Source organism: Chroicocephalus ridibundus, chromosome 18 (genome assembly GCF_963924245.1).
Source record: "Chroicocephalus ridibundus chromosome 18, bChrRid1.1, whole genome shotgun sequence".
Classification (NCBI taxonomy): Eukaryota; Metazoa; Chordata; class Aves; order Charadriiformes; family Laridae; genus Chroicocephalus; species Chroicocephalus ridibundus.
This window is the reverse complement of record NC_086301.1, coordinates 72,778-82,177: the sequence shown is the minus strand read 5'-3', so window position 1 is coordinate 82,177 and position 9,400 is coordinate 72,778. Positions and strand designations below refer to the sequence as shown.

The 9,400-nt window shown below is 50.0% G+C and overlaps 1 protein-coding gene across 1 annotated transcript; it reads left to right on the top strand.

The window, feature by feature from the left end:
- The first annotated feature begins 162 nt into the window (after positions 1–162).
- Positions 163–9,299, top strand: VPS11 (VPS11 core subunit of CORVET and HOPS complexes). Its single transcript, XM_063355110.1, has 16 exons — positions 163–363; positions 462–606; positions 782–917; positions 1,976–2,139; positions 2,241–2,488; positions 2,906–3,107; positions 3,364–3,515; positions 4,511–4,697; positions 5,093–5,236; positions 5,726–5,914; positions 6,227–6,388; positions 6,859–6,998; positions 7,282–7,484; positions 8,007–8,178; positions 8,291–8,513; positions 9,120–9,299. The coding sequence occupies exons 1-16, from the start codon at positions 206–208 to the stop codon at positions 9,282–9,284; spliced, it is 2,790 nt and encodes a 929-aa protein (XP_063211180.1). The 5' UTR covers positions 163–205; the 3' UTR covers positions 9,285–9,299.
- Positions 9,300–9,400: the final 101 nt, after the last annotated feature.

The window sequence follows — 9,400 nt, the reverse complement described above, 5'->3', positions numbered from 1 at the left end:
CCGGTAGGAAAGGCAGGCGGGGGGGGAGGCGCGGGCCCGGCGCCGCCGAGGAGCCCAGGCCGCGCGCTGGGCCCGCCCTGCATCGCTCCCTCGAGCCGCCCCCGCCCCGCTGCTGGGGAGGGGCGGGGCGGGGCGGCGCGTGCTCTGCCTCGTGACCGGCTGGGGCGGTCACGTGAGCGGCGCGGGGGCTCGGCCCGTCCCCAAGATGGCCGCCTACCTGCAGTGGCGCCGCTTCGTCTTCTTCGACAGAGAGACGGTGAAGGAGCCGCCGGGGCCGGATGGGGCTGGCGGGAAGCCCTTCGCCCTGCCCCCGGGCATCGCCGTCTGCGACTCGGGCCGGGGCAGCCTCGTCTTCGGGGATATCCTGCGGGAGGCGGCGGGGGCGGGCGCCGGGGCCGGCCGGGGGCTCGGCGGGGCCGGGTTTCCCCCTTAACTGTGTGCCTTAACCGTGCTCTACATATGGAAGGGCAGATCTGGTTTCTGCCTCGCTCCCTCCAGCTCAGCAGTTTCCAAGCTTACAAGCTGCGGGTAACGCACCTGTACCAGCTGAAGCAGCACAGTATCCTGGTTTCTGTTGGGGAGGATGAGGAGGGCATTAACCCCTTGGTAAGTCAAAGAGAGGACAGCGCCTTCGAATTACGGGCCATCTGTAAAACTACAGCGGTTACCTTGGCCGGCCTTTCTTCCCTTGAGTAGCTTGCTCGTTCTGTTATGTATTGTGCCGGCTCTTGCCCTCCTGATACCTCGCGTTTTGCTTACGCTGGGCCGTCATCGTTTGTAGGTTAAAGTCTGGAACCTGGAGAAACGAGATGGCGGCAATCCCCTTTGCACGCGAATTTTTCCAGCGATACCAGGTAATAAGCCTACAGTTGTATCCTGCCTCACCGTCCACGAGAACCTTAATTTCATGGCTATCGGTAAGTAAAACCGAACTGTAATAGCTTAAGGAAAACCTTACAGTCCTTACGTAAGGAAAATGAATAAATAGCACAGAAATCAGCGCCCTGACAGTTTTTCTTTTTGCGCAGTTTTTACGTTGTTCTCACAGAGACATAGCGTATCCTGCGCTGTCAGAGAGCTTGAGAAGATAAATACGTAAATTTAGCCTGAGTCTGTATATATTAGAGTAATAACTTTGATACTTAAAAGGGAAGACGTATTTCTAGGTGATGTCATCTTTCCACGACAGTCAGTACAGTTATGCATTTATTGAACTTAGTACTAAATTTAGCTTTTGTTGTAGGGCAGGAAAAAACATGGGGTTTGTGATATCTAATGTTTCAGAGAGATTTTTTTCAAGCACTGCATAGAAACCTTTTTTTTTTTTTTTTTTTTTTTAAAGAAAAAAAGCCACTTTCCCTTTTTGGGTGTAACCATTCTTTTGTAGTATTTCGTGCTCAACTTCTGACAGACCAAGAGCAGAAATGTTGTGCGGTTACAAGTGCTTTCAGTGAGTTGGTCCCAGCAGTGAAATCAAAAAGCTTTCTGTACGTGTGCTGTGGCCTTCCACCCTGGAGCAATTTCCCAGACTGGGGCTGCTGGCAAGCTGTGAAAAACCACGCGTTTTACTCGCTCTTAGGAAATCTCTAGTCTTTTTACAGTGTGTAGCGTGTTTCAGATAAGGAAGTGAATCAAAACGATAGTTGCAGTTGGTGGATGAGAAAGCTATTTGTAAAATAAAACACAGACAGACTCAAACAAAAATAACCCGCGAGTGAAGTTTGTGTGTGGAAAGCGAGTTGAACCTTGCGGAACGGTGACGTGCTGCGTGCCGGTGGGTGCCAGCTCTGAACCCTAATGGGCGTAACAGGGTTTTGGCACATGCTTCCTTCACGCGAGAACCGGCGGTAATCCCATTACTTAATACGTTGCTGGCGAGCAAAGTGTTGTCGCTGACTGGAGCTGCCCTAACTTACCCTGGATGGCGTTTCAGGTGTGCCATGTAAGTAACAGTGCAGTCTGTCCCCTTTGCCAGGATTTGCGGATGGGAGCGTTGTCCTTACAAAAGGAGACATCACTCGGGACCGGCACAGTAAGACCCAGATCCTACATGAAGGCAGTTACCCGGTTACCGGCCTTGCTTTCCGACAGTCTGGCAAGACAACACATCTCTTTGTGGTGACCACAGAGAACATCCAGGTGGGAAGTCAATTGGGAAAAATGAGGCTCTGACCTGCAAATTGCCTTGCCTTCAGAGTCTAGTGCGGAGCGATCCCCAAAACCTTGCGTTTCCTCTGTAGTCTTATATGCTTTCAGTGAAAGACTATCCTCACCTGGAGCTGGACACTCACGGCTGTGGATTGCGCTGTTCGTCTCTCAGCGACCCCTCCCAGGATCTCCAGTTCATCGTGGCAGGGAACGAATGCGTGTACCTTTATCAGCCAGACGAACGTGGCCCCTGCTTTGCCTTCGAGGGACAAAAGCTGATTGTCCACTGGTATCGGGGGTACCTCATCATTGTCTCCAAGGACCAAAAGACATCTCCAAAGTAGGGCTCCGTGGAACAGATGAGTTCTTTTTGCTCTTGCAGCTTCCTGCTTTCCCTCTTTTTCCTCCTTCCCTGTGAAGGTTAGCTCTTGGGGGCTGAATGTAACTTTGTCAGAGGTTGTTAAGATCCATCCAGACCCATATGTGGATTAACTTCTATTGCGAGAGTAGCACGGTTAGGCATGCTGAATGAGTGGGTTTTGGTTTGGGGTTTTTTTTCCAGTCCTGTGAGTTTCTCGGTCTAAGGCATAGATGGAATTTGTTTATAAATACATGGTGTTTTGCCTCTGAGTCCGCCTAGTTTAAGCGCCCAAATGAACCCCCTTTGTCTTGCTCTCTGGATGTCCCTAGTTTGTGTAGGTGTCACGAATTCAAGTGACGCTCTCCCTGTTTTCCAAAACTGTCTTCTGCTCTCCAGGTCAGAGTTTGCTGGGAACGAGGCACAGAATTCGGACAGACAAGTCCTGAATATCTATGACTTGTGCAACAAATTCATCGCATACAGCTCGATCTTCGATGACATAGTGGATGTCTTGGCAGAGTGGGGTTCTCTGTATGTACTGACCAGAGATGGGAAGATTCACGTTCTGCAGGAGAAGGATACACAAACCAAACTCGAGGCATGTCAGTCCGTTTTGTTATTAGTCCCTGCCCTATATCTGCAAGACTGTACTGGCGCTGCGGCTGAAAAGTCGAACCGTTCAGGTATTTCAGCTGCATAACAAGTGACCCAGTAGCTTTAGAGCATAACCAGGGTTGTAAGGCATTTGGTGTACTTAAAAGCCCGAGCACATGTATGTGTACAGCACCAAAAAGAAGAGGCGTGTTTTGTGGGGTGGTGTTTCCCTCATACTGATCTTACCGTGTGTTTAACAGATGCTGTTCAGAAAGAACTTGTTTGAAATGGCCATTAACCTGGCCAAGAGCCACCACTTGGACAGTGATGGCTTGTCAGAGATTTTCCGGCAGTATGGCGATCATCTGTATAACAAGGGGAACCACGATGGAGCCATCCAGCAGTATATCCGGTAAGCAGGGGTCCTGTGGAGCTGTGATGGGGTCGGGCAGGTAGGAGCTATGGAAGCCTCGACCTCTGTTTCAGCCTAGGAATTAAAGCAAACCAAAACAAACAAAAAAAAGCAACACACGAGGTGAAAATTCTACCAGCAGAGAGAAACGTGTCAGTGAGATTAAAAGCCTCAGAAAAAGTTGCTTGAAAACTGCTCCATACATCTTAGGATAAAGTTCTTCTCTTTAATTACATTAAAATGTGAATAATGAAGGCACACGGGAATGGAGTGGGGTCTGATGACGTCATTAGAAAAAAGGGATTGCTCTAGGTCAGATGGATGATGTGATTTGACCATGTATGGCAGTCTTCTTGGAAAATGCTCAAACAGCTTAATGTCAAGTTTAAAACGTCTCTTTTTTTTTTTTTTTTTTTTTTTTTTAGAGCTTGGAGCAGGCTGTTTTGGGGCTTGCTGAAAACTTCAGTCTCTTTAAAATGCCACAAAGTGGTTAGGTTTGTGGGGAACTGAAACTTTTGAGTCCCAATGTTTAGCAAGAGTCAGCGTGTATTTTATTGTCATCTTGCATTAAGCATCAGGATAACTGTGGCTGAACTGCTCCGCGTGGGCATGAATGTTTAAAGCTGACTTTGGGTGATGCGACTGAAATGAGGGAAAACACAGCTTCTGTTCCCTGGCTTTTGGGCTTTCCAGTTAGCTGTGGGCAGAGCATAGTCCATCTTCTCACTGCCTCCTTTAAAGGAGGGTTAACTCCTTGTGTGCTGTCACTGTCGTCCCGATCGTGGCCTTTGTAGAGGGTTCTTTGTTTCGCCGTACGTGTGGATGGGTGAAGTTTCATCACAACCAGTTGTTACTTCTGATGCATAGCTGAGTTTGTCCCAAGTGGGTTAGTGCCTGCTGAAGTTAAGGCATCTCTGTGCTCCGTTGTTAATCTCCCCATTTATTTTGATTTCCTGGGTATACGGTCTCTTGTAACGTAACTCTTCCCCTCCCAGAACTATAGGGAAGCTGGAACCGTCTTACGTTATTCGGAAATTCCTGGATGCTCAGCGTATCCACAACCTCACCGCTTATCTGCAGACGCTGCACCTGCAGTCCCTGGCCAATGCGGACCACACTACGCTTCTGCTGAACTGCTATACCAAACTCAAAGACAGCTCCAAACTGGAGGAGTTCATTAAGGTACTGGGGGAAGGTGAAATCATGCAAAGGTGTTATGTCATAAAAATTAAAAACGGGTCGCGGTGACGTTGCACACTGGCTCCTGTGGGGCTGTTGAGAGAGAGAGAAGAATGGATTTGTCCCTCAGTAGCCCTGTCGTTGCTCCTTTATTTCCAAGCTCTGGTTACGTTCTCGGTTTGGCTGGCTTGCCATTTGAGTCTGGACTGTGCTGGCTTTTGCTGGCAAGCACGTGAGAGACAGTTAGACTACTTCCTTTCTGCACCTGTGGCCTTTCCCTTGCAGAAGAGGTACTGAGTCGTCCCTGCTCTGGCTTTCCTCCTCTTACAGAAATGATTTCCGCTTGTGGACTGTGGGAATATTGCTGAGGGACCATCCTTCTGCTTTTGTTCTTGTAGACGAGTGAGAGCGAGGTCCACTTTGATGTGGAAACGGCGATCAAGGTGCTTCGTCAAGCGGGTTACTACTCCCACGCTGTGTACCTGGCGGAGAAGCACGCACATCATGAATGGTACCTCAAAATCCAGCTAGAGGACATCAAGGTGAGGAGACGTTACTGCTCCCGTGTTCTTACTGGGGAGAATACCACTTCTCTAGCCTCCTCTTTAGTCGGCATACCGTTTTGCTGACCTCTTCCCTGTGCCTAGCACGCTGACAGGACTGCTGAGGCAGCAGTAACAACACCTGCTGCCGCTTGTGCGCTGGCTTTCCTCTTTCAGCTTCTGCAGTAGAGTAGGGGTGGTAGTCGGAGGGTCGTCTTTGTTCTGTTGCACACGTGGCTTTTTACAGTGCCTTTCAAGAGGAGGGAGGGTCGTTAGAGATGAATCTAAATTGCGTTCTCTTTCCCCTGGACCACAGCCAGTCTTCCTCCCTGAGGAGGAAAGCAAGCGGGAATAGTGAAGTGAGTGAGAACTCAGAGCTAACAGTGTTTGTGGCATACTCGCAGCATATCTTCAGTGCTTTCCGTCCTGACCTTGAAGTGGAGAGCGGAGGCCGACATCACGTGATGATTTTGCTGGTTGCCTCCACAGAACTACCAAGAGGCTTTGCGCTACATTGGAAAACTGCCTTTTGATCAAGCAGAGAGTAACATGAAGCGGTATGGTAAAATCCTGATGCACCATGTCCCTAACGAGACCACAGAATTGCTGAAGATTCTTTGCACTGATTACCGGCCGTCGGGAGACAATGAAGGCCCTGGGATGCTGGAAGGTAAAAAGGTACGGTTTGCGCTGACTGAGAGTCGTTGCTCTCGAGCAGTGACTTTGCGCCAAGCTCCTGCGCACCTTGTGGCGCAGGCCTGATGTTCTAGGTGTAATGAGAAGCCCCGTCCTGGTGTACTGGTGGTCCCAGAGACGAGAGACTGCTTAAAGCTATTGCTCAGAACTGATTCCTGCTGTAATTGGCATCCCACGCTGTGCTGTATCCGTCACATCACAGACTCTGGGAATGAGTGTGCCACGTGGCCGGGAAGAAGCAGTGGTCTGGTTGAGACTGATCTGGGTGCTTCACTTTTTCTGTCTGTGTTACAGGCTAATTCAGAGGAGTTCATTCCAGTCTTTGCAAACAACTCCCGGGAACTGAAGGCTTTTCTGGAGCACATGACTGAGGTGCAGGCTGACTCTCCGCAGGGTGTCTATGACACTTTACTGGAACTTCGGCTCCAGAACTGGGCACATGAACAAGATGAGCAGGTTTGAGTTCCTCCAGTTTTGTGTTTTGAGAGGGAGATTTTGTGTCTTTGAATCCCATTTGCATTCCTGCCAACCCATAGCCTTTCTAGATGGGCACTGATAACATGAGGCAGTACATATGCTGTGCTGGGCAACCGGCACGTAAATGGGAAAGCAACCTGCTGTCTGGGAGAATACGCCTTTCAGTGAGGCTGAGCTTGTTTTGTATGAATCTCATTTGAGAACAGATTCCAGACAATACAACCCCTGTCGGCAGATGCCTCTTCCACAAAAGCAGCTCTATTTGCTTGCCTAGATCTCTGAGGATGCTGACTGTTTGGGCAAAAGAAATCACATCCTGTTTGCTTAAAAGGGATAGAGGGCAAACAGCAAAACTGTCCCTGTGCAAGAGCTGCAAGTTGTTGTCAGCTCTTAGTGCGAAATGCTCTCTGTGTGTGTTGCCGTACCTGACCTCTCCCCCTTCCCTGTAGGTCAAGGAGAAGCTGCACAATGAAGCCCTCACCCTCCTGAAGAGCGGAAGGTTCAAAACAGTCTTTGATAAGGCCTTGGTCTTATGTCAGATGCACAATTTCAAGGATGGTGTCCTCTACCTCTACGAGCAGGGCAAACTGTGAGTGTTGCTCTTGTCTGTAGAGTCCTGTCCCTCCCCTCCCACTGCAGGGATTTCTGAGCCGTAACTGTTGCTGTCTTACAGTGGTAACGACCTCTTCAGTAACTCAGGATATCTTGTTGTCAGAGCAGGGCAGTTATGTAGAGAGCTGAATCACAGACCCGTCTTGGCTTCCGTGTGAATGTCTGGGGATTGCGTGGCTGGGTGAAAACCTGAGGTCCCTGTAACAAGTCAAAAGGAGAGATGGATTGTTGCAGCTGATGCGTCTCTCTTTCTCCTGTAGTTTCCAACAGATTATGCACTACCACATGCAGAATGAGCAGTACAAGAAGGTGATTGAGGTGTGTGAGTTGTATGGAGACCAAGAGGCTTGTCTCTGGGAACAGGCTCTTGGCTACTTTGCGCGGAAGGAGGAGGACTGCAAAGAGTATATTGCTGCGGTGCTGAAACACATCGAGAACAAGAATCTTATGCCTCCACTGCTTGGTAATAATAACACGTGGCATCCCAGAAAAAAAAACCCAAACCCAAACTAGCTGATAGTACTCTCTGTAGATCAGAAATTTGAGAGAAGTATCAACAGAGTTTGAGCCCACCATTTGAAATACTCTGTTCCCTGCTCTGCAGAGAAAAGTGATGTCAGTCACAGCTCCCAAATTAGGGAAAAAGATCCGTGATAGAGATGTCTGTACATGATTTCTGTTCCATCAGTGTGGGGAGGTGAAGGGCTTGCTGAAATTCCTGCTATGCCTTGGTGGAGAAGTTGAAATGGAATCCAATCCACGAGATCCTTGCTTTGCCTCTTCTGCTCCAAGCTATAGCTATCCAAACATGCCCCCGGTCACCCGTTTCTGGAAGAGGTCAATCTGAAATTGAGCTCTCACGATTCAGTAAGAATGCTGATTGTCTTTGCCTGTAAGTGGCCTTTTACAGGAGAGCGATCGGTTAGGACTACTGCAGCTGCAGTGCTTTTGCTTGTGTTGAAACTAACATCTCTGTTGCTCTCAGTTGTGCAGACGCTGGCTCATAACTCCACAGCCACACTGTCTGTGATTAAGGATTATCTTGTCAACAAGCTGCAGAAGCAGAGCCGCCAGATAGAGCAGGATGAGCAGAGAATTCAAAAATACCGAGAAGAAACTACAAGGATCCGCCGGGAGATCGAAGAGCTGAAAGCAAGGTGCGGGACTGTGTGTTTTGTCTTATATATAGGATAGAACTGTTGTTTTCTTTTACTAAGGAAAAATACACTTTTGTGTCTCTCACCATTCTGCTTCCTCTCACTCTCTCAGTCCCAAGATCTTTCAGAAGACCAAGTGTAGCATTTGCACCAGTGCCCTGGAGCTGCCTTCAGTCCACTTTCTGTGCGGTCACTCCTTTCACCAGCACTGCTTTGAAAGTTACTCTGAGAGCGATTCAGAATGTCCTACTTGCATGCCAGAAAATCGCAAAGTGATGGACATGATCCGAGCCCAGGAGCAGAAGAGAGATCTGCACGACCAGTTTCAGCATCAGGTAGGGTAACGTTGCCTGTCTTATCACGTTTAAATAAATAGGGTTTAGATCTGTTTACAGATCCCCAGAGGCTGGTAGAGAAGTGTAAGGCTGAAAGGGTTTTGTAAACACGGTTACGTTGTCTGTGGTAGCGAGGCATTAGGCCCTACTAGGGTGACTGCATTATATATGGGGCATAGAGGGTCCTTTGCTCTCCTGAAACTCACCTGACCCCAAAACCGAACACCCGCAACTCTCTCAGTCTGTCCTCACAGCAGAGGTGCTCCAGCCTGCTGATCATCTCTGTGGCCTCCTCTGGACCCGCTGTAACAGGCCCGTGTCCAGAATGGGGCATTAACTACGTGTCAATGCATGCGGGAACTAGAGTAGCTTTCCTGCTTAAGGTAGTTGTTCGTTACCTTTTCAGCGCACGCCTCAAATGTAGGATTGAAACAAGAGGCGGAACAGCAGGCAAACCTTAGCGGAGGAGGCCGCCGGTGCAGGCCTTGGCTGAACCAGCAGAACAGCCAGGGGCCGGCTGGGCCTCCGTGGGAAGGCTGCCAGCGCAGGGGGTGAAGGGAAGGGGGACGGTGGCCTTTGCTGACGCTGCTGCCTTGTGTCCGGCAGCTCAAGTGTTCCAACGATGGCTTCTCCGTTGTTGCCGACTACTTCGGTCGAGGTGTCTTCAATAAGCTCACCCTCATCACGGACCTGCCCTCGGGAAAGGCGGCCGCCACCATCGAGGCGGGCCTGCAGCGGGAGCTGCTCATCCACACCAAGCGCAGCACCTGACCGCGGCGCCCGCTCGCGTTGTACGGGCTCCCCTCGCTCTGTCCCTCAGCCCCGCAATAAACGCACCGGCTGCCAGCACCGAGTGCCGCGGCGGCGGCCGGGCCGCCTCCCTCAGC

Coding starts and splice junctions, on each gene's coding strand:
- VPS11 (XM_063355110.1), top strand. CDS start 206: ATGGCCGCCTACCTGCAGTGGCGCCGCTTCGTCTTCTTCGACAGAGAG. Junction 364..461: donor AGCCTCGTCTTCGGGGATAT/CCTGCGGGAGGC, acceptor TGCTCTACATAT/GGAAGGGCAGATCTGGTTTC. Junction 6,999..7,281: donor CTCTACGAGCAGGGCAAACT/GTGAGTGTTGCT, acceptor TTTCTCCTGTAG/TTTCCAACAGATTATGCACT.